Source organism: Zalophus californianus, chromosome 9 (genome assembly GCF_009762305.2).
Source record: "Zalophus californianus isolate mZalCal1 chromosome 9, mZalCal1.pri.v2, whole genome shotgun sequence".
Classification (NCBI taxonomy): domain Eukaryota; kingdom Metazoa; phylum Chordata; class Mammalia; order Carnivora; family Otariidae; genus Zalophus; species Zalophus californianus.
Genome location: NC_045603.1, coordinates 38,981,994 through 39,007,631, shown reverse-complemented (window position 1 = coordinate 39,007,631; position 25,638 = coordinate 38,981,994). Strand labels below are relative to the sequence as shown.

The 25,638-nt window shown below is 39.5% G+C and overlaps 1 protein-coding gene across 4 annotated transcripts in view; it reads left to right on the top strand.

The window, feature by feature from the left end:
* Positions 1 to 25,140, top strand: part of SYT1 (synaptotagmin 1) — a 522,467-nt gene extending 497,327 nt beyond the window's left edge. For all 4 annotated transcript variants that reach the window (XM_027594829.2, XM_027594828.2, XM_027594825.2 and 1 more), the window contains 2 exons: positions 17,729 to 17,862; positions 22,069 to 25,140. In XM_027594829.2, the coding sequence (XP_027450630.1) occupies positions 17,729 to 17,862; positions 22,069 to 22,275 (341 nt within the window). In that variant the 3' untranslated portion in view covers positions 22,276 to 25,140. The remainder of the gene's footprint in view (positions 1 to 17,728; positions 17,863 to 22,068) is intronic.
* The last annotated feature ends 498 nt before the right edge of the window (positions 25,141 to 25,638 follow it).

Below are 25,638 nucleotides of genomic sequence, written 5' to 3'. Positions count from 1 at the left end.
CCAACTCAGTGTTCATCTGTTCATATTCACAATGGCCTTCCAGCAAAATTATGTCGGAATCTCTTTCTTTAAAACCATATACAGTGAGTGTTTTTCACACAGCATCTTGAGTCAAGGTCAGTTAACTCATTTGGGCTCTATTTTCAATTTCAGTACCACAGACCTGTCCTTATGCCTGAAATCACATTGCTCTGAACTGAGGGCAAATATCAAACTCATATGAGTTACCTCACTAAATTCTTTACACTGGTCTGACTACCATATTGAAAATGCCATTATAAGAAAATTTGCTTTCATTTGATTAAATATGTTAATTAATGCTGGATGATATGTATTTCTCTTTCAACATTTTTGAGAGGAAAATACACTGATCTTTTAATTAATTTCTAGCCCAATCTCAACTTCAAAGAATCTAGCACAACATATCCAAATTGATCTTGCAAAATGTTGACTTCTCTCCATCTAACAAAAGTGTGCAGAAAAGGCATTAATATTGCTTACTGGCATATGGCCTTGGACTCATGTATACCATTTCCTGAAAGAGTCACTGAAAACAGAGGGCTTTTTAACCCGTTTAATTCAGAGCCCATAAATGGTAGCTTCTCTTAGAACATAACGTCTGCCCTCTTATTCATTTATTCAAGAAGATATTTAACTGTCCCTTTAAAATGGCCTTCAGATTAAATCACAAGTTGTGAGTTGTTTGAAGTATATTCACATCCAGCACTGCTTGGTAAGAATTAACTCTCTTGAAACTAGACTTAGAATCTTAATCTTTCAGAATATTTCCAACAAGATTCAAAGTCAGACCTCTGACTCTGTACAACAATTCCACTAAATTAATTCACTCTGCATTTGTTGGATGGATTTTTCAAGGCAAATCATGGGCTTGCTTTAGAATATTCCTCTATGTCTAATCTTCACCCCTAGAGAAGACAGTGCTTAGAATTTAGTACTAGCAACCCTTCCCACCCTGAAGCTAAACTGGGAAGAATGAGAACAGAATGTTCTAACCTCATCCATACCACAGGCGGTTATTCAAGGAAAAAAACATATTTCACAGCCTTTTGCTAGATGAACTTGCTTTACAAATAGGGCACAATCTTCTGAAGACTGATGTGGAATAGGTTTTCTTCAAAAAGTTTCCATGGCTTTACTCCCACTGCTCTAAGAAAACTCATGTCCTTAACTGCTAGCAATCTAATGCAAAACATTTTATTAACTAACTACAATTATTCCAGCTGGTAATTTTTGTCAAGGTCTATTCAGTCTAGAGCAGTACCTGGTAGAGTGTTTCTGATGAGAAACTCGAGGGAAAGGGTTTGGGGTAAATTAGCCATTTTCACCAAGTCCCATTTACCATCCTTTTAGTGGATTAGAGAGATCATTTATGAGGATTGTAAAAGGAGAAGCTGCTTTAAAATGGAGAGTCAAAGTGTTTCCAGAAAAAGTGGTATTAGAGCTGAGCTTCATTAAAGAGGTGTGAGTAAGGCATGAAGAGGAAGAGGCCTTCCAGGCATGAAGCCCCAAGAGGGAAGAGCACACTGCATATCCAGCGAGCTGAAAGGCCAGGGGGCTGGAGCAGAAGCAGCATGGGGAAGTATCCTGAGAGATGAAACTGGAGAGGCAGGTATGAGACACATCATTCAGGGTCCAGTACTCTAGTTAAGAAACAGAAACATTTAAATCACAGTATAACTACTGAATTGGAAACAATCTAAGTTATATATCATGTTTTAATCATCCCTCCTTGAAGAATGTATATAGTCTAACACTGATAAAGTTTATGAATTTTGAATTAAGATAACTGTTCCAAGCCATAGGACTTCTATGACAACTAATATTAATTGTGTGATCATGAACCAATTAGACTCAGGTTCCTCAGCTGTAAAGTGGAGGTAATAGGCCTACCTCTCAGGGTGACCATGAAGAATAAAGGAGATAAACTAAAGACAGTAAACAGTACAGTGCCTGCTAAGAACTGTTTAAAAAATGGAAAGAATATGCAGTACAGAACAAACAAACAACAACAAAAAAAAACAGAAGCAGAATCATAAATGCAGAGAACAAACTGATGGTTGCCAGAGCAGAGGGGGTTGGGGGATGGGTGAAATAGCTGAAGGGGATTAAGAGGTACAAGATTTGGGACATCTGGCTGTCTCAGTTAGTGGAACATGTGACTCTTGATCTCAGGATCATGAGTTCAAGTCCGATATTGGGTACAGAGATTACTTAAACAAAAAAAAGGACAAGCTTCCAGTTATAAAATAAGTCATAGGGATAAAAAGTACAGCACGGGGAATATAGTCAATAATATTGTAATAATGTTGTATGGTGACAAATGGTAACTACATTTACTGTGGTGAACATTACATAATATATAGAACTGTCAAATCTTTATATTGTACACCTGAAACTAGTATGTGTACCAACTATACTTCAATTTAAAAAAAGAATGTGCAGTGCAGCCCTTCGATGTGGACAAGAAGGGATCCTGTGCTGGAGCCCAGAGTTTAGAGGGCCCCACTCTGGTCCTCCCCTAGCTACACTTCCAAGGGATGAGGAGTCCACAAGAGCAATAGAACTTACTCATCTAGAGGCTGCACCCACCTCTCCATTCTAGACCAGGCTCTGAGTACCTGAGACCCAAAGTTCCCTGTCAAAATGACCCCAAGTTGATTCATGTTAAGACTTATTCCCCAAGTCTGAGCACCTGAAGGCTGGTCATACCCCATAGCTGAAGGGTGGTTAAGAAGCAGGTTTTGGGGACTGGTGAATAGAACTTGGCCATGTGGGCTGGGGCATCCCCATATAAATATGTGAAATGCACATCGGAGCTGAAGAAGACTGGGACAGGGGGGCCTGGCAGCACAACTCTCCCACACTGCCAGCTTCCACCGCCGAACCCCCAAGAAGTCTGAGAGTTCTCAATTTAAAGCTGGGTTTCTGGGTCGCTATGAATGTGTATTTATTAAAATATGAGGATAGAAAATTCATATATATGTGCATATATAACTCTTAACAATTTAGACATACTGTGTATGGACTTTCATTTGTAGTCTTAACCTGGGCACTGCAAAATGTTACAGGCCGGCCTAATCCTATAATTTATAAAATCCTGCATATCACACAAAATTCCATTTCATTGAAACCATCTTAAAATGTATGCATTACCTATTTATGAGAATCACATTAGGTTAACCATGAAATTCCATTATGCTCAGAAAGACTGGAAAAGGCCCGAGGAAAAAACAAGCTCAAAGAAAGACAATCCATTTTTGGATTGTCCATCTCAGTGACCTCTTTCTCACTCTACATAAGCATTAACACTGCAAATACCATTGTATTTACATTTTATGAAATTGCACATCTATATATGGAGGTGAAGGGATAACAAGGCATGGGAGCTGATGACTTTTTAGTATTAACAAAAGGTCAGTTCTCTCTTTGTGACATGTGTTTGGACTCCTTCATGGTAGACACTTGAATTCAAACTAAGCATTTCCAGCTGAGTGAAGGGTGTTTGTCCTCTGTGAAGCCCTCTTATAGTCACCGCTGTGCAAATCATTTAGCAAGAAAACATGCACTGTCTTATGTTACCTTTCCTAACACAGATACGTGCGTTGGTTCAAACCTAACTCAGAAATGTCTGTCTTCTCTTCCCAACCCAACTGCACGCTCTTTAAAGAACAAACTGGCTTCCATAGTTTTCGGTATCCCCTCACTCTCTTCCCTAAGAATTGCTCAATAGATATGTATACTTTGCTGATTCATTCAGGCATTAGGCAAATATTTACTGGATCCCTATCATGTGTCAGGCTCTGTGTCAAGCATGGGGACAGGATGCAACCGGATGCTGGCTGAAAGATAAATACCTGGCACGTAACAGGCCCTCTGTGAGTGAGTAACTGCATGAGTGAAGGAATGAATCAATGAATGGATGCTGTACCCCAGAACTAAGGAATAATACCAAGGAAAATGGAATAACCACTTAAGTTACCTTAGGTCAAAAGTCTTCAAGGTGGAAGGTGTCAGCCTATGGAGTATCTGTGATTCAAGAAAATAGAAAATTGGGAAAAACAAGACCAGCCCTCCTCTTTTTACATCTGGGCCATCTCTGTGGCAATGTGGTGTGTGCCTCTGAAATCCTGCAAAGACTTAAGCCATTTCACAGCAACCATTAAATCTTCTATATAGAGAATTTGGCTGACTCTAACACCCCAACTCTCACTCTTCCCAGATTTAGGGAGGAAGTATCTTAGGTGATGTCAATGCCAAAGATATCGGTGTACACAATAACATTGTGAGTTTTTACTGAGACTCGAAATACTGATATGTGGTGACTGACTTTAATCACAAATTGCTTCATAAAAAGCAGTAAAATCACCACGGAATTATATTACTTCATGTCATTTTCCTACACGCAGTGTAATATTGAAGTCATAGCTTATTTTTATTCTCTTTACAATATTGTAAGAAAACCAGATTACCAAGGTAGAAGTGGATCTCTCCTGCAAAGCTCCTTATCTTCTTGACGCGCAGAGCACCAGCTGATCTCGAACAGTGTCACAGCTTTATGAAAGAGACCCATATTTGGCCATCAACAAACCAAAATGAAATCTCTCTCTTGAAGGATAAGGGAAATCAACATTCAAATAAAGAAATTTAATAACAAGCCAACCGGGGTGCTCAGTTTTTTTTTTTTTTTGAAAGGACATGCATTATTCATACTATAAAATCTCAAACCAAAGTTGGGAAGTATGAGTTACCAACAATATTATGATTCTTAAAATCATTATCTCTTTTTCTAAAGGGAAAATGAAAGCTGCTTCATTAATCCTCTCTAGGGCCACAGGCTCAACAATTTCGCTTAAACACAGGAAGAAGCAGAGCAAGAGGAAAGAAACCCTTCCCTGAAAATATTAATGTATTTTCTTTTTCAAGCAGAGAAAGAAGCACTGAGACATTTCCAGCTAAGACACTTAGGGGCCATTCCCTCACTCCCTAGGAAAGACACCCAGACACTTGACAAGTTCTAGAAACAGTCAAAATGAAGACTGGGGGAGAGATTCCTTCACTCCATCTGGAAACATTTCCAAATCACTCCCTCAATTATTGTAAGGTAGTCTCAGTCCATAAACTTTCTAATGCTTAGACAGCATAATGTTTAGAAGACACACAGACATTTTAAAGCAAGTATGTGCAAGAGATAGGGAGTTAATGAGAGTAAAATTGATTCTGGCCAAACCAACCTGAGAGCTGAGTGAGCCGGAGGTCACCCCACTGCAGAGCACTAACTCTATTTAGTAATATTATGTGTAAAAGCACCCCTAATCTCACATTGTTTGCATTTTCACCACATGTTGAATTGCCGGGAAACTACCTCTATGTGGAGAAGGAGTAGCATCCATTTGTCATATTCCGTGTGCTTAAAAGTCCTCACACTCATACCAAGTAACAATGCCACCAATGGTGTCTCATCGAGTACAAATGTCTAATACTACTGTAAAAAAAAAGAAGAAGAAAAGAGGAATAAATATCTCACTAATGACCTTTCATCTGGCATAAATAAGAGGCGAAGCCCAAATCTCCAGAAAAGACAAAAAAGTCAAGTCAAATTTACCGTTTGCAATTTTGTTTACTTTACTGAATCCTTTGACTGTTTTTGTTATTCGGTTCATACAAACAGTTTATACTTGGCCATTCCACCGAACTCTTTGTAGTCATCCAGAAAGAATCAACCATAATTACTACCGCTCCTGCTCTCATATGTTTGCCCTTCCTGAAAGATTTTCCAAAGTACAGGGAAAAGAAGGGTGAATTATAGATGAAGAATTTCACCTTAAAAACCAAAGAGAAAAGACGGGTTTTGCAAGATGACCGGCTCCTTCTTCTACCAAGTGCGGCGCTCAGACCGTCACTCCGCTCTTGCAGGTGCCCGGAAACACACCGCCTCAGTGAGAGTGTTCTTTGACGTGTCCTCATTCCCCAGTTCTGGGACATACATGCCTACGTTTTTAATCAAGAGGCTGGCAGTCATGTACAATCCATTTGGCAATGTTAGAAATGATTGTTGGAATTCAGTGGCTTCCTCCACCATGACCAAAAATGTTTTCCAGTTAATCCATAATAATAGCATTTTGCATTTACATTTTTGTCTCCTCAAAGCACTTTGCCACCATTAATGAACTAAATCAGCCCTTGCTATTTTATGGTCTGTCTCATTAAAATGAAGTTGATTTCCTCTGTGGCAGTCATTTATCTAATGTTGTTTTCTTCTAGCAAACACTGCATTTAACGAATGTAAATTCATTTAAATTGTGTGCTCATACAGAAAATTTTCCCGGAATATATTTTTAATGCTACGTCCTTATATAACATTATAGGGAGCATTTTAAACTCTAAGACACATAAGCTTCTCAGTGTAGTCTTCTCTAAGTACTGGCAAATTATTTATGAAAACCCCCTCAAGTAACTGCCACTGATGGAAATTGCTCTGTGGACCCTATTACTATTTAATTATTTGTATCCTATTAAATGATTGGCTCACTGATAAAACAGGCTTACTCAATAAGCACACAAGAAAAAGCTGCAGTTGGCAAAGAAACTCTGATTCCTAATTCTGTATGATTTAACTATGCTGTCTCTGCCATTGCTGGACCACATGTACCAGGGTCCAATGGCTCATTCCTAGAAATTTGATCTCAAGTGGGAAGGAAGTGTCTCTCTGCAAAGAAATGCATACACACTTCCAAGTTTAGACAGAGATGGGATCCTAGAGAAGAGACACTAGGTTGAAAAACTCAACAAACATTGGTTAGTTGCCTCCCAACTTCTACTTCCCACTCTTTTGGTAAGAGTCTTCAAATTCCTGTTTGAGGAACCACCAAATTCTTCTATTCTTAGCATTGTGTTTAGAATAGAGTTGAGCCTACCCCCAACTCCCAAGATAGGACTCCTGGCCCTCCTGATTGGTTTAGGGATGTATACATGATCCAGGACTAAGCCAACATAGCCCATCACACTCTCTTCACCACAAGGATTAACAGAGTAGACATTTCACCATTGTTAGTCCAGTAAGAGTGAGGTGGGACTTTTCCTAGGAATTCTGATGTAGACACTCTTTTCCCTTGGGTGGTATAGTGTGATGATATGAGACTTGTAGCTAGTAGAGTCATTTACATCCTTACAAAAAGAGTCCAGGATGTCTTGGGGAGGCCACCAGGTGGAATCTGAGGATAACTCCATAGAAAACAGAGTAGTGATACAGACAAACCTGGGACCTAGCAGGTATTGATGAATCTGTGCTACACAGGGAACAGGCTGAAGTGCTGTAACAAAAAGACTCCAAAAATACAGTGGCTCAAAAAGACAGAATTTTTGTTTGAAATTCTTTATCTCCCACATGGGCACATGTGGGTGAGTAGACAACATTGGTAGGTGGTTTGGTGCTGTGGTTCATTTAGGAACCCAGGATCTTCCTAGCTTGTGCTGGCCCCCTAGAGGATTGTTTTCACATTGCAAGGTAAAAGCTGATTCACTGCCCTCCTATCATATCCATGTCTCAATTGCAAGAAAAAGAAAGAATGGAGGGCATGAAGCGTATATTAAGGCACTGTTTATCAGTTTTAGCTCTACTGACATTTTGAGCCTGGTAATTCTTTACTGGTGAGGGTTGTCCTATGCACTGTAAGATGTTTAACAAAATCCCTGGCCTCTGCCTACTCAAATGCCCACATCACCTCCCCTCCAAATTATGACAATCAAAAATGTCTCCAGACATTGCCAGATGTCTGAGAGATAAAACAGCCCCCTGTTGAGGACCACTGTTTCAAATTATGGTGGGGAGTTCCCACTCCCCACTTCCATTCACTTCCAATGGCCAGAGGTTAGTCATCTGGCCATACTAAGTTGCAAGACAGACTGGGAGAAATATTTCCAGCTGGGCAAACTGGCGCCCAGGTAAAACTTCAGGAGTTCTATTGCTAAAAAGTAGGGAGAAATGGATTTCAGGGGACAATTAACAATCATTGCCACCCAGCCCTACTTCTGGACTTTTCCATCATGTAAGTCAGTAAGTTACCTTTACAATCTGCATCATTTTGAAATGGGTCTTAAGTCACTTGAAATTCAGAACCCTAACTGATGCAAGTATTACTTTCCTCGTCCAACACTAGAAGTTGAAATTTGGTGAGCATTATCCAAAGAAAAAACAATAAAAGGAATAAAGCCCGTAGTTACTCAGAAGCTGGGTACTGGCTCAGAGGGACTGAACAAAACAGCTGAAATGAGACTGTTTCTTATCAAGAGAAGTCTTTGGCTGAAATGGAAAGGCCATGGTCACAAGGACCCACGGCCACTGTGGTAGTTAGGAAAGAAGACAGTGTAATTACACCAAATTGTCCAAATGAAAACTGCAGGCATGTTGCATTATCCAGCTTTGAACTGCTGCTCTCTCATTCTCATTGTAAATAGAAAAAGCCTTCAGTGGCTCTTTGATATCTCACACAAAAGGATCATTGCTCACAGCCCAGCTGTTTTGCAATTATATTTCCATGAAGTTGGCATAATTTGACATTAGGAGTGCCTAAGGGAAGCAGGGGGTGACAATGTGCCAGGGTGTTAAAGTGGAGTATGGAATAGTAATGGAAGAAGCTCCCATGTCACACATCTCCCCAAAGTTCATCTTGAAGCCAACAGCTCTGAATTCAAGACACATTTTCCCATAGGAATATGGTTTTTATGTCATTCGCTTACCACAAAAGTTCTCCAATACCAGAAAAGAAAGAGATACGTACTTTGCAAAACTACAAAAGAAAATGCTGCAGGGCAGAGAAAGGTCTGTCTGAAGGTTCTAACTGAGAAAATCATCAGTAAAATCTTCAGGGAAGAGGTGACTTTTAAACCAAACTTAAGATGGGAAAAGAAAGAAAGGGCATTTCAGGCTAAAGGACAGTCATTTCAAAGACATGGCATTTTAAATTCTCTGTGAGGAATAGTGAGTATTGACCATGAGTAGAGCACAGAGTTTGTGGAAAATGCTAAGTTAGGATGCGACTGTGAAGGTCATGATACAGTCTGGATTTTTTTAGTTGGCAAGCCACTAAAGACTTTTAACATGGGAATGGTGTGATCAAATATAGTTTTAACAATTATAGGAATAGTGTGGAATTGAGGGCGAGATCACAAGAGAGAATGGACTTCTGATCTTGAGATGTGACAACAAGTTAGAAAGAGGGAACCAGCCAGAGAGACAATGTGAGGGTAAATTGGCAGGATATGGTGGTTAACTATTCACAGGGAGTAGAGAAGAAGGAATCAGAGACAGTCCCAAATTTTCTAACTTTTTGGTCCAGGAGGCTGGAATCCCAGCATAAGAACAGGCTTAAAGAGGAGGTAATGAGCTCAGTAGGTGTCTATCTGCAGGATAAGAGAAGCTCTAGATGGTTATGACCTTATAGTACAGCATATAGGCTGCACCTATAAAATTTTCTCATGGTAGAAAGGAGTTGAACAGAAAAATGAAAGAAGGGGGTATAGCTTTCACCTCTCTCCAACAACCTATCGGTATTACCCCATCCCCAACAGCAGCAACAAATCTCAAGGCTGAGGGCTTCCTTTTGCCTATTTCCTCATTTTAAGCAGCATATGGAAAGTAGATGCCCAAGTGTATCAACATTAGCTGGCCTCAGTATCTGGAAAGAAAGCTCAATAAATCATAGTTTTGACTCACGCTATCCTAGAGCCTTAGTAAAATGTTTCCACTTAGAGCTCTTGAGTTTAACTTTTCAGCTCTGTGTAATTTCATCTATTGACTTCAGAAGTAGGGGTAAACTGTACAGGATGTTGAAATTAGTTTCCCATCTCACATCTCAAGACTACCTCTTATGGTGGTAATGAAAGAAATTCCCCCTGTCTCTTTCATCTCATACATGATTAAATTCTTCATGAATGAACCAGTTGCTTAGAGTAAGTATGCTTCTTTCCAGAAGTAAATCTGGCACTCAAGGCAGTCTGGCTTCCTTCTGCAGCAAGTAGTGCAATGGTGGGCACCGAGTAAGCAAACCTGGGCAAGAGTCTGATACCTAGATGCTGACTTAGATGTCAGCCCTTTCACAAAACTATAATAATAATTAAGAATTAATCATAATAGGTGCTGGGCACATATTTGAAGCAATTTCCACATAGTAACTCAATTTAATCTTCAGAACTCTACGAACTAGGTATCATCATTCTCACCACTTTATGTGGAAGGAAGTAGGACACAAAGAGGTTCAATAACTTGTCCAAGACCACACAGCTAGTAGCAGAGCCAAGATTCAAGTTTGTCTGGCTCCAGAGGTTGTACCTGTAACACTACCCTAAATTGTTTCTCTAACGCATCACAAAGAGCAACAGGTTCTGAGTTGGAAGACCCTGGTTTGAGTTCTTGGGGGAAAAAAAAAATCAGCCTTTGGGAGCCCTAGTCTCTTCATTGGGTTGGTTGTAAGGGGTGAAGGAGATGATATGATTTTTAAAGATATATATAATCTTAAAGTGCTTTACAAATACGAGGGAACATTATTATATTAAACTTTGCAATGGATCTTACTTTAAAAATTATTCAAAGCTAACATTTCATCCATTTTCACTAATTTTATTACGGATCCGAAAACATCTGTACCTAACTATTATCTTCTGATTATACGCTCTAAGTTAACCTTTTTTTAATTAAAAAGACTTGAACTTTTTGAAGGTTTTTGCTTTGAAGAACAAAGTAATCACTTTTAGAAGTTTGGAAAAAAACATGAATTTTTCCCAAAAGATCACTTCCCAGACCTATTTAAATTTGAGTCTCATCCTCAAACCTTCCTAGATAAACAATAGAATCCTCTCAACTTGTTATATTAGTTTTCTATCGCTGCCACAATAAACAACAAACTTCATTTAAAAAAGTAACATACGGTTATTATCTTATACTTCTGTAAATTATAGGTCTGACACAGGTCTCACTGGGCTAACAGCAAGGTGTCAGTAGGGTTGCATTCCTTTTTGGAGGCTCCAGGTAAGAATCCATTTCCTTCCCTTTTCCATCTTCTAGAGGCCACCTGCACCCCATGGCTTGTGTCCCCTCCTCTATCTGCAAAGCCAGCAAGGTAGTGCACCTCTGACCCTTCTTCTATTGTCTCTTTTTGACCACAGCCAGGAAAGGTTCTCTGTTTCTAAGGACTCATGTGATTAGATTGGGCCCTCTTCGATAATCTTCTCATCTCAAGATCCTTACCCTTAATCACATTTGTAAAGTCCGTTGTGCCATATAAGGTAAATGTTCCCTGGTTCCAAGGATCAGGATGTGGGCATCTTTTGAGGGAACTGTTATTCAGCCTATCATAATGGTGAACTTTAGGAATAAAAAAGTCCCCAGTTTCATATATTAAAAAGGCTTGTCAACATATTAAAGTTTGAAAGTGATTTCATTACAGTGTCCTGAAAAACCTCTAAGTCATAACAGCTCTTATGATAGAAAAGAGATAAAGTTCAGTTAAGCCGATTTCAGCTGAAAAGAAAACCTGACAAGCAGTGAATGAAGGGTAGCAATGCCACATGGATAATAAAACCAAATGAATAGACCTCAAAATCATCCAAAACGAGGTGATGAATTGCACTCATTGTACCTGCAGTTTATTATTGGGAATGAAGAACCTTCTTTCTGATCCCACTCCATCCTTTTCTAGAACTGCAAGCTTACAGTCACATACTATTAGAGACTAAACAGACATCAGAAAAGAGACTTTCCTTTCTACCAAAGTTAGAAAAGAAAAAAGGCCCTACTCTTTTTTGAAGATAAATTAAAGAAGCAAAGGGTCCCAAGTCCTGCCCACGTTTCAGTGGCAACAGGGATGATCTAAATGGTTTTGAAAGAAGGTTTTCAGTATTTAGATGATGAGGAGTTCCACGAGTGCTTGTTTTGGGGGACAGAATAAAGTGATGCAGCCATAGAGATATGAAGTCCCTGAGGACAGCAGCCCAGTTTTGTACCTGGCATTATGTTTCCATGCCATTTACATGTTGACAAAAACCTAATGGATATTTGGAGGCCACACGTGGTGTCCAGCCGTTGTACTCAGGAAAAGCAATAGCAGTATTAGTGAATCTCATTACAGCCTATTTTATCATTTCCAAAAAATTATGTCCTATTGTGTAACGACCAGAACTTCTAAACCACCAAGAAACCCTGAAAAGACCAGGATTTGCTTTGTGGAACAGCCCCTAAAACAGAACAAATTTAATTATAAAGAGTCCTACATTGCAGGAGAGGTGATCCTTATTGTAAAAAATACGTGCATCCTTAAAGGATGGGTGTGACTCATAGTTAGGTGACTCATAGTCTTCCATTTAAAAGACTCACTCAGCCATAATTAGAGAGACAGGAGCAAGGTCTGGATTCCAGAAGAAGTTACTAATGAGCTAATCAAGAGATTAGGGCCATCTCCAGAGGGACCAGAATTCAGGAAAAGACTTTGCACAATGAAAGAACCAGAGGACACAGTTAAGCCAATCAAGGTTGAATGACAATGGAGAAGATGAAGAGCAATCCAAGACTTCAGATGGCTGAGCCAAGAAGAACCTCAAACGTGTCTACCTCGAATACATAACCTATCAGGCTTAGACAGTCAAAACTTATCCAGACAGAAAAGGTGATAAAGAACAAGATCTCTAACAACCTAAGGAATGTGAGAAAACATTTGCAAACTATATTAGATAAGGGCTAATATCCAAAATATTTAAGGAACTCATACATCTTAATAGCAACATAATAATTTTCTGATTAAAAATGGACAGAGGATCTAAATAAACATTTTTCAAGAGAAGACATACAAATGGCCAACAGGTACCTGAACAGAGTCTCAACTTTACTAATCATCAGGGAGATGCCAGTCAAAGCCACAATGAGATATCACTTCACACCTCTTAAGAATGGCTATTATCAAAAAGGCAAGCAGTAACAAGCACTTGCTAGGATGTGGAGAAAAGAGAACCCTCATGCACCATTGGTGGGAATGCAAACTGGTGCAGCCACTATGGAAAACAGCATGGAGGTTCCTTAAAAATTCAAAAAGAGAACTACCCTATGATCCAGCAATCCCATTTCTGGGCATACACCTAAGGGAAATGAAATCACTATCTCAAAGAGAGATCTGCATGCCTATATTCATTGCAACATTATTCACAATAGCCAAGATGTGGACACAACCTAGGTGTCTACTGATGGATGAATGGATAAAGAAGATGTGGTATGGATATATATAATACATACAATAAATTCATATAAAATAAAATAATCTAAATATTATTCATAGTATTCTAAAACAAAAATGTAATATATATAAATTTAAATTATTCAGCCATAAAAAAGAAGGAAATCCTGCCATTTGCACCAACATGGATGGTCCTTAAGGGCATTATGCTAAGTGAAGTAAGTCAGACAGAGACAGACAAATTCTGCATTACCTCCCTCATATGTGGACTCTTTTTTTTTTTATTCCAAACTCATAGGGGCGCCACCTAGGTTGCTCAGTTGGTTAAGCATCTGCCTTTGGTTGAGGTCATGATCCAGGGGTCCTGGGATGGACCCCACGTCGGGCTCTCTGCTCAGAAGGGAGTCTGCCTCTCCCTCTGTGCTCTCTCTCACTCTCTCTCAAGTAAATAAAATAAATATTTAAAAAATAAAAAAATAAATTCCAAACTCATAGAAAACAGAGAATAGGATGGTGCCAAGCTAGGGGGTGAGGGAAAAGAGGACATGTTGATCAAAGGGTACAAACTTATCAGATGAGTGAGTTCTGGAGATCTAGTACGTGGTATGGTAACTACAGTTGGCAATGCTGTATTGTTTAACTGAAAGTTGCTAAAGAGTAGAGCGTAAATGATCTCAACACACACATACAAATATTGTAATAATGTGAGATGACAGATGTGTTAACTAAACTTCTTGTGGTGATCACTACACAATACGTATGTATATGAAATCATCACACTGCACACCTTAAACTTAAATAGCGTTATGTGTCAACTATCTCAGTGAAGTTGAGACATTATAGAATATCTTGGAATCACTGTCAGAACTGGCAGATTCTGCTTACGAAAGTGACAGGTCAGCAGTGACCTCTCTGACTTCACCAGCTACCTCTCTCCCCCTTACTTTCTTCTTGCTCCACAAACATGCAGACGGATGTGCACCTTAGGGCCTTTGTGTGTCCTGTTCCTTCTGGTTGATATAAGCTTCCTCCACATCTTCAAATGACTGGCTCCTTCCTGTCATTTGGTTCTTAGCTCAAACCTGACCTCCTCAATGAGGACTTTGCGGAGCTCCCTTTCTAAATTACCTTGTTCTCCCCAAGGCATTAATCACATCACATCAGAACTTATATCTGAATCTGAAATTATCTTGTTGGGTTTTTAATTTGCTTACTCAAATGGCAGGTGCACAGGAATTTTCTTGTCATTTACTGTGTTAAATGAATAAACACGTAGTCATCGTGCATCTCTTGAGAAAAGCTATACCTTACTTAGGCTGATAAGTTTCACCACATGAACACAGGAGGCATAAACATTGGTTTATGGGTATTTAGTATTTGGGTATTCAGTCAGTGCCAAAAAGCAACTGGAAACTTGCCCATCTTTGTAAATATACAAGGGGTTTGGACGGAGGAGCCAGGGAACTTCTTAAGCAAACGAGATCTCAGACCCAAAAATCAGTATTAGTTGTGAAGAGCAAGATGGTTTATGGGTGAAAAAAAAGCCATTTTCCCCCTTCATTTGCAATTATTTACAGTGATTTGTTTAATTGATCAACTATTTAGTTAAAGGAGCTGGTTCCTCATCTCTAGGTCTGGTTGAAAATCTTATGTTGAAAATCTTCATTACAAACCCCTTGAGCGGATGCAGCATTAAAAATAAAAACGAAAACCCCAACCTACACATATCCAAGTAACGTGGGCTTTGGGACAATGGAGGATGACTGCACTAAGAGTAAGGAGATCCACATTACTAGACCCGAAGTAAATTCCACTTACTCATTCGACAAAAACTGAATAGCGCCAGGCATTGTTTAGTAAATTCAGTTAGCGAACACTGCAGGCAAAGTTTCTGTCCTACAGGAGTTAATGTTCTACTGGCGGATAGGAAGAGGAAGATACAAACAACCTGTTCCGGCCCCACTGGCTGCTCTAAAAAAGGCATCTTCGCCTTGTTCCGGTGTCCGGCTGCTGCCTCGCGCGGCCACCGTGGCAGCCACGGGCTCCGGCAGCACGCTCACCAGCGCGTCCACCTCTCGCGTTGTTTGTAAGGCGCTGCGTGGGATCGCCCGCCCCTCAGTGCGGAACACCTGCGGCGGGATCTCCGCCTCTGCGGAAAGGAGGCGGGGAATGAAAGAGACGCAGCTGCTCATGGGAAAGCTGAGAAAGAGGGAACTGGCAGCCAGCAATGAGGTGCGTGGGGAAGAGGAGGAAGGCAGGAAGAAGAGGAGGAAGAGGAAGACGATGGTGAGGAAGAGAGCAGAGATATGAAGATGAGGAGGCTGAGGCGGCTGCAGGCAAACAGGCAGCTGAAGATGAGAGGGGGTGATGGTGACGCCAAGAAGCAGACCAGTGAGGATGACTAGACAGCAAAAAAGGAAAAGCTAAACTTAAAAAAAAAAAAGAAAGGCGGCCATGACCAATTTACCCTCTACGTCCAGTCTCCGAATCTACACGGGGTCACCCAGGAAAGAGTCCCACGTGCTCCCTCCCACACAACCCAAACCACAACGTGAATTTGCCGCGGAGAAGAAAAAGAGAACCAACATTTCCAAGGCCCTGCTTTTCTCTTAAAAATACTTAGAACGGAAAATGTGTGTGTAATCTTTATTTACACTGTATGTTCTGTACATATTGTTGGGGTCAGCCATTTTTAATTTTGGATAAACAAGCCAGCCTTCGGGGCATTCTCTGTCCTACTTCTGGCTCTACTTGTAGTGTGACCACGTTCATTACAATCTCAAAGGAGAAAAAACTGTAAAAACACGCACACACACACACACAAACAAAACAATCTTACTCCGAGAATTACAGTAACATTTTTTGTGTATGCACTTAGCTGTACTATAAACAGCTGGTTTGTATGAGATGGTTAAAGAGGCCAAAGATAAAAGGTTTCTTCTTTTTTTCCTTTTTTTTTTTTTGTTTTTTTTTTGTCCGTCTGTGAAGTTGCTGCCAGTTTTGGCATGTTTGATGTATGTGTAAACATGTCCAATAACAAACCGGAATTTTATTGTGCTGAAAAAACTACAGACCAGGAAAGTTTGTTATCTAAAAGCATGTGGGTTTTAAATTAGATTATCTGTAAAGTTTCTCCAAGCTTTACACATACTAAAAGGGAGGAAAGAAATTTTAGAAGGCTTAGCACTGATTATTTTAGGGGAGTAAAATCATGGATGATTTTTAATTTTTTCCTTATGTTTATCATTGTTTTCTGATCTTTTTCTATAAAGAATATGCATTGCATGTGAACTGGACAAATATTTGAGAAAACAGTAGAGAGATTTTACTGTCAAACCTGGGTATTGGTTCTTAGTAACCTGAAGGTAGTCATTCATCCATTAGTAGTGAGAACTGTAAATGGGAATTGTCTTACCCCTCCATTGATTTGCTTATTACTTTACCTTTACTTAATGAGGCTTTGGGGAAACTGCTAAGGGAATCCTGCTCCTTTTCTCATTACCTCTATGTGTACTGACTCTCTACCTAGGGATGATCAGGCACAGGTCCTGGATCAATCTCTCTCTCTCTCTCTCTCTCTCTCTCTCTCTCTCTCTCTCGCCCTCTCCAGCTACACCCCACCCCATCATTGCATGCGCAACACACACGTACACACACACACACACACACATGCGCACGCACATGGCCTCTTCTCTCCCTTAACCTTCAAATCTCAGTTTAAATGTTACCTCCACAGAGAGGCCTTACCTGAGCAATCTAAGAATTCCATTGCTACCTTAGGCTCACCATACCATCCCTGCTATTCTCAATTCTATCTCTATTCTTGCCCTGTTCTTCTAGAGCACTCTTGTCAACTTGTAATTTCATATGTATTTCATTTCTTTACAAGCCTACTGTCTCCTCCCCGCAACAAGCCTGAAGTTCCCTCATGAAAACAGCAGTGAGCGGTTTTATTCACTGCTGTATCACTAGGGCTTAACTAATATTGATTGAGTAAATGAATAAATGAATGCATGAAATGGCTTCTTTGTCCTTTCTCTGTCAAGAGTTTTATTCCCATGCAGTGGTATGCTGCAACCAGTACTTTACCAGCTCAGAAGAGCCAATTGTTAATTATTTCAGGGATTTTGGTAAGCTAGTTGTTAAACTACTTAGTAGCTTGAAATTAGCCACGCTGAGAGTATTTCTACCATGGACATTGGCAAATGTTGCATGTCAAGACTTTTTTCCCCCAAGTTGCTGGTTCGTTAGCACACAGTAGCTCTCATCCCCTAAATCCAGCTATAAATATTGAGATATCATGGCAAAAAACCTGGCCCATAGTTTACTTAAAATCTTTCAGTAAAGAAGGCTTACATTTTTTTTAAAAATATTAAATATATGCTATAAAATGATTTCTCTGTTGGGAATACTCTAGTTTTTTAATAAGCTAAATTATAATCTAAAATATGTATCTTTGATCTCCTGAAGTTTTTGTTTCTGTTTTTCAGATCCTTATGTGAAGATCCATCTGATGCAGAATGGCAAGAGGCTGAAGAAGAAAAAGACAACAATTAAAAAGAACACACTTAACCCCTACTACAATGAGTCATTCAGCTTTGAAGTACCCTTTGAGCAAATCCAGGTAATGTCAAATATAAGTTTGTCTTCCCATTCAATTTTATTTCTTCAGACCAGATAGATGAAAGACACAGACGTTGTAAATTATCAGTGCACATGCCTTCAATAGAGTTGCCATTCTTATTCCCATGCACACTTGATAGTCAAGCTACATCAAGAAGGAAATGATGAAATTTACAGCGCAAGATGTGCTGACTCATTAGCCAAAAACAGCTGGCATTCTGTAGAGCAGAAATAAAGTAGGAAGAAGAAAATCAACAGGACGACTCTGCTAACTCAAAAAGTACCATAAAGGTTAAAAGGCCAAGAGAAAATGAATTTTCACTATTCATTCCCAGCCCACAATATGGAATTCTCCTTATCATAGCCTTATAGCAAAAAAAAAAAAAAAGATAAATATTTTGGTTGATGCCAAATATGCAGCATCTTTAATCTTTCATTATTAAAAGGTGATTAACAATAGAAAAATCAGAGTAAGTCGTATTTTAATTGTTTAAATTTAGCTTCCTGTTTCTGAGTCAGAATGGATGGATATTTTTGCAAAGATGAAACCTTAATTTGCTGGATAATAATTGTTATGATAGGGAGTATTCTATTAAAGGAAACTGTGGATAACATTGTCAAAACAGGATGCTACATGTAGCCACAATAATGGTATATGATCTTATGATTTAGCAATTTTTAAATAATTTTAGGTTCTCTTACCTTCTATCCATAATGAGACTATTGGAACTCAAAGTTCACATCCAATAACTATCAGCTATTTCTTGCTAATCTTTAATGGATGTTGGATATTAGACAGATGCCTTAAAGCAACACTACTTTTACATTTTATTAAATAATTGATATGGGTCTATCTTCTCAGTCCTATAAAAGTTTACCCACAACATGAAGGAGAAATGAAGGATAGGCATCAAAAGTACACCATGGAAATTTCTAAAGGTCCAGAATGTGAAACATCGGGAAATATTCTTTATTTTTACTTTAATCTAGAATCTAATTTAGAGTACAGTATCTTAAGAACAAATCATACCTTTATCCCATGAAGAAAACTAATATAATAGCTACATTTATTGTATATTTATTATGAGCCTAGGCCCAATTTAAGCACTTTACATACTTAATCTCATTGCGTCTTTACAATAACCTTATGAGAGAGGTTATTATCCCAATTTTATATATAAGGAAACTGAGGCTTAGAATCTCCTCACATATAAAATAGGAATAATAGAATCCACATCAAAGAGATTATGCATATATCGCTTCTCAGCCTTTTGGCTAAGATCAAGTGTAGAGATTATGCATATAAAAGCCCTTGGAACGGGGAACACTCAGTAAATGGTTCCCATCACCATTACTATTCACACTGTTAATTTTGTCTCTTTGTCAAATTAACACTTTATTAGAAAATAGATCTAACAATAAAATTAAAACAATATAAGAAACAGTGCTGTCTACTAGAACTCTCTGTGAGGATGGAAATGTTTTATCATCTGTGTGGTCCAATACAGTAGTCACCAGCCGCAAGTAGGTAATGAGCACCTCAGCCACTAGTGTGATCCAGGAACTTTATTAATTTTAATTTACTTCAATTTATATAGCTACATGTGGCCAGGAGCTACTTACTGTATTGTATGGGGCAGTTCTTTAAAAATCACCGGCAATCCACCATCTTCACATCACTTAATGGGATTTATATAACCTTTCTCGTGCACATTTTCACGTGGTAGTAAACTGCACATATTTACTTTCAACAGTTGTTATATAAGTAGATGACATTGCAGAGGACACTGATCCCCTGTCCCCAGTCACCTGTTTACTAGCCTGAACCAGTGGGGTCACTGCTTTGGATCCACTGGCGACCCCCCAAGATACCCAATTTTCTCCAATTTATTTTGCAATATTTGTTCAGTGAACTCTTTTTTGAGTTCTAAGAACTTACTCCTATGGAAACTTAATGCCTCCTGGAGTTTTGTTTTTTAATACTGCAAAACAATACAAGGCGGGGTATTGTGATGAAAAATCCTATTGTAAATTTTCTTTGAGCTACAATTCTACACCTATTTAAAAAAAAATGTTCTTTTACAACTATAAATTGCAGCAAATGTAAATATATTAAAAATGAAGAGGGACGCCTGGGTGGCTCAGTTGCTTAAGCCTCTGACTTGGGCTCAGGTCATGATCTCTGGGCTCCTGGGATCGAGTCCCTCATCAGGCTCCCTGCTCTGTGGGGAGTCGGCTCGCCTCTCCCTCTGCCTCTGCCGGCCTCTCCTGCCTCCCCCACCTGCCCTCGTGGGCCATGCACGCCCTCTCTCCCTCAAATAAATAAAATCTTAAAAATAAATGAAGCACATTAAAAACAAGACCTATGCTGGGTTTCTGGGGCAGCATTTTAGAGTCTTCTGTCAGGACAGAGAGAATCTGAACCCATCACAGATTACGTTAGGTGCGGCGATAAAGAGCCCACCTTCGACTGCGTCCCTTGTCTTTCTCAGCTTCTTGTCAGTTTGTCCTTTTCCTTTTTCTTCTTCTCTTTTCTTTTTTAGTTTTCCCCAGGAGACTGCTTTCCTAGTTTTCCTAGAGAAACAGTTGAGCATTTTACATACGAAAATAGGGGTCTGGGTTTCCTTTATTCTGAGGTTATAAGATTATCTGGTTTCTATCTGTCTCTATCCCTGTGAAATATATTATGAGCAAAATATGCTGATTTCCAAAAGTACATGTAAATGTTATAACCTGTAAATGTATAAATAAACTACATATGCAGCTGCAAAAAATTAATCCAAGGCCTTTAGAAGGAGATTGTCTTGAGTACTATCAATCAGTCCCTTCCTAGATGAAATAATCAAAACCTACTCCAACCATTTACTCCAACCTCCAAAAACCCCGTTTTACCTTTGTGCATAATGTCCCTAATTAACTCCTACCCCCCATTCCCTGCAATATGATTTCATCCTGATGAATTTGCTTGGGAAAAGTTCTGAGAATTTTTCTGAGAACCAAAGTGATTCTGTTCTCTGTTCCAAATACCATCCAGTGGATAGATGACGCCCTTGATAATGGAATCTCTCCAAGGCTGCACAAGGGAAGATGGTTTGTTTCCTTTATTGCCAATGTGTTGCATTTTACATTCCAAATTCCACTTTCAAGAGCGGTCATTTTCTCTGCTGTGAAGCTGTCTGTGGGTGCCATCTCTTAGCACACTGGTACAATAATGCAGTCCTCAGAGTACAAAGTCCATGAAAGGGCCAGAACTCAGCAGGAGCTTCATTTGGCCCTGGCTTCCATCATTACATTTTCCGTTCCTTTTAACTCTGGCCACCAAATGTTATGCATTATACTTTATTCTAAACTCTTCCTTTATCTCTGCACTCAGTTTCTAGATTAGAGCCATCACATATTTTGACTAAGCAAATCCATTACTTAGGAAGCAGAACTAAAATGTGCTTTCAAAAAGTGTGTCTTTCATATCATAATGGCGTACGTTTGCTTTTGTTGATTCAGGCAGTTCTAAAAAGTAAGTTATTAAATAAACTCTCACAATGTAATGGAATAACTGAAGTAAATCTTGTGCGCCTAAAAGGTTATTTCCATTTGAGATCAGCGCTGGATATGCAACAGTTACTCAGCAAATGTTTATTGAGAAAATGTATAAATGGGGAAATTATCTTTAGTTATTACTTTTTAAAGATTTTCATTCTATTGTTACATTTAATACAATAATTATGTGATTATTATACTGAATACCAATGCCAGAAATCTTGCTGATGAGACAGTTGAAACAAATGGACTTAGAGGTGGACACAGTTGACAAAGACAGAAGGCATGGTGGAGTATATATAGCACAGACTGTGAAAACCAACCCACTCGTTCCTTACATGACCCCAGGCCGGGGACTTCACGGCGTCTTCTTTGTGTAATGGCAATATTAATAGGATCTATTGTGAGAAGTAACTGAGTAGTTCATGTAAAAGAATTGTGCCAAATACCTGAAAAAATTTAATGTGTATTCAGTATTTTGAAGCTGAAGACGGTGATGACGGTGACATCATAATGGGGAAAGGGGGATTGGACTCAGGTTTTCACATTCAAGTCATTTTCAGTCTTGGCCCGGTGTTTTGAGACTGGTTCTTATTTCCAGTTGCTTAGCTCTCAAGGCAGCTTTGTAAGAGGGTAGGGTGATTAATGTTTCTTTTGTGTTCTCTTTCAGAAAGTGCAAGTGGTGGTAACTGTTTTGGACTATGACAAGATTGGCAAGAACGATGCCATCGGCAAAGTCTTTGTGGGCTACAATAGCACCGGGGCGGAGCTGCGACACTGGTCAGACATGCTGGCCAACCCCAGGCGACCCATCGCCCAGTGGCACACCCTACAGGTAGAGGAGGAAGTTGACGCCATGCTGGCAGTCAAGAAGTAAAGGAAAGAAGCCTTTCTGCGTTTGCCCACATAGTGCTCTTTAGCCAGTATCTGTAAATACCTCAGTAATATGGGTCCTTTCATCTATCCAGCCATGCATTCCTAACACAATTCAGTGGTACTTCAAATCCTGTTTTAATTTGCACAAATTTAAATGTAGAGAGCCCCTAAGTCCTTCATCATGCCACTGCCCTCCAAATCTACTCTTCTTTTAAGCAATATGATGTGTAGATAGAGCATGACTGAAATTATTTATTGTATCACACTGTTGTATATACCAGTATGCTAAAGATTTATTTCTAGTTTGTGTATTTGTATGTTGTAAGCGTTTCCTAATCTGTGTATATCTAGATGTTTTTAATAAGATGTTCTATTTTAAATTATGTAAATTGACTGAGATATAGGAGAGCTGATAATATATTATATGGTAAATATAGTATTGTCTGCATTCCAGCAAAAATATCAACTTGTGAGGCACTAGTACAGTCAAACTGACGTCTTAAAGGACAACTTAAACCTGAGCTTTCTATCGACCATTTGAGAACCAAGATACACTGACACCACATACTTGGTGGGTGAATCCAATTCTGTAGAATTTCTTCACAGGCAAATTAGCATGATCTGAGCAGCATCCAGACCGACCTCCAGGAAGCATAGCCACAAACCAGAACGGCATCTGTCCGTACATATCTACAAAGCTAAAACCAGGGCTTCACTCTAATATTTGAGGAAGCAACTGAACAGGAGTCAGTGATTTCATATAACTGCATATAGAGTAAGAACACGACGGTGTTCCGTGTGTGTGGGTGGGTGGGTGGGTGGGTTTGGGTGTGTGTATGGGTGCATTTGTTTGGGGATGGGGTGGGTGGGAAGAAGCTGAGGGCAGAAGTCAGCATTTCTGAAATATTGCCTGACTATTTAAAAAGAAAAAAAAAAGTAGCTCTCCGTTATCACCTTTATACAAATGTGCATCCTGTGAATTCTGCTCCAGATTTCATACCTATAATAATTCCAAAAGGTTTGCACATTAGACTTTGTAACAAAATATTTTATTATACAAAACCGTATTAGAAGGAATGCAGAATATTTTTAACACAGCAATCTGTGCTTATTACACAAAATTACTTTGTGGTAAACAGACAGTATTGTAATCCCATCAAAAGATGAAAAAATAAACAATTAGCCATAGTTCTGAATGCACTTCAATTAAGCCAAAACAGACAGCTAGTGATCTTTTTATATGCTCTTTTTACTTAAATAAGTTTTAATTTGTCCTTTAAAAAAAAAAGGTGAAACAATACCAAGAACAAGTTCTAGCAAACTGAAGCAACCTCTTATGTATACTAGATGCTCGATTTAGGAGGAGTTTTTAAATGTTCTCAATGTCATTATGTAGTAAATGGCACTATTATGAAGCTACTAGTCATTCCCTAAGAGTCTTCAAGGACTGCTCTGTGTAACACTGTGACTGCCGTGTGTGCTTAGACACGTAGTTTCCTCAGTGGATAGCACTCAGTTTATTCCGTAGTGATGTTGTAACAATACTGCCATTCCCTTCTACTGCACTGCCCAAGGTGTGTGTAGCACAAACAGTTCTCATTACTAAGGACCAATTCAGAACTGAAAAGCTATGCATAGGACAAGAAAGATACATAGAATGGGGTGGAACACACAGCATTTTGTCAAGCACTGTGCAATATTCCATATTTTTTCCCCACTCTGGTAGACGACCACTCTGTGGAAGGGCAGCCTATTAGCTCACGCTGCATCCATGCACTTCTGTGACCCATTTCAACTCCAAGGCCACAGACAGCAGTGATGCCCTGAGGTGAAAGTTTATCTTCGCGAATACCAAAACAAGAAGGAGGAAAACCAAGTATTAGTCTCATGTTCAGACTCTAGGATATCATGCCACGTTTTTTTAAAAACTACAGAGAATTCAAAAAGGGCTGATGGGAGGCTTCACACACGAGGTTGGCTGTTTCCTGATAAAACTAGAATTCCTGTCATTCTTCTTTTCTCATCAAAGAAGAGGCAAGCCCTTGGCCTTTCAGCCCAGTCAGGGCAAACTCGTCAGGACTGGGACAGACACAAAGGACGAGGGAGTATAACCTCTCTTCTGTGGATAGCCCGTACTTTTTAAAAACATAGATAACAGAAGAGGCACAAGTCATGATGTGAGATTGAATATCAGTTTGAACAGAGTCAAATGAGAATCTTTCCAATTTAAAAGACCAAACCCTACCAAAGAGAGGGAGTCGACTGACTTTTAAAAATTCCTTCAACATCAGAAACTGACATTTAATTTCACTGTATTCAGCTTTAAGTTGTTCACACTGAAACAATACTTTCAGGCAAGCAGGTTCGAGCTGCCGAATACACATTATTTCTCGCATTAAAGTACTACTAATGCATTCTCTTGCAACACTGCCAGACATGGGACTGTCACCATAGAATTAGTTGGGACTATGCCATGTTTCACCAGTCAGTGATTGAACCTGCTTTAAAGACCAAGATTCATCCTTAGATAGGCCACATGTACCTTTCTGACAAAGCTGTGTAAAGTATTAGAAGCTGATGCTCTAGAAAGATCCTAGTTGCCTTTGTGTATATTTACTGCCTGCTTGAGTGTTTCTATGTGTGGGTTTTCTCTGTATCTTGTAGAAATGTTGGGGTGTTCTCTTCTGCCATATGGCTCGTGGCCCGCGAGCCAACTACTTTAGCTGTATTTACCTTCGTTTTTGATGAGGTGATTTAAATTTTGTTTCACTTTGTGTAGTGACCCCACAGTAGTTTTCTGATTGTTGTTAAAAATGACTTAACATATTACATGGATATTCAATTAAAATGTTTTATTTCCTGTTGATGCTGCCGCCTTTCAACTCTTTCTCTTCCTTGACTGCTGGGTCAGAGGCCTGTGGACTTTGGGGGCTGCGGGAAGCAGTGGCCACTGAACAAAAACCTGCACTGACTGCCGGGCCCTGAGTCGTGACTGTGAATACAGAACGGCTGACTGATGCGGAAACAACACCCAGAGAGCACGGGCCACCACTGCCCAGCGCTCCCCGGTCCCCATGAGTTTCTCGCTTCCTGTCTATCAGCAGTTCATCCGGCACACATGCAGGCTTTCTGCTCTGCCCAAAAGGTGTCCTCCAGGGTTTTTATTCTACGGCTTGAGTCACATCTTGTCTCCAAAATGGGACTGAAAATAAGATTTTTTAAATTCCGTTCTCAGAGCATAGCATGCCGCATTAAATTCCCTGCCTCCTGCAATGACTAGGTAAAACAAGTAAACATCTTTCCTCCCCTCGATTCGACATTGATTAGCGCCTCCTGTATACCATGTTTTTACTGGATGCTGGAG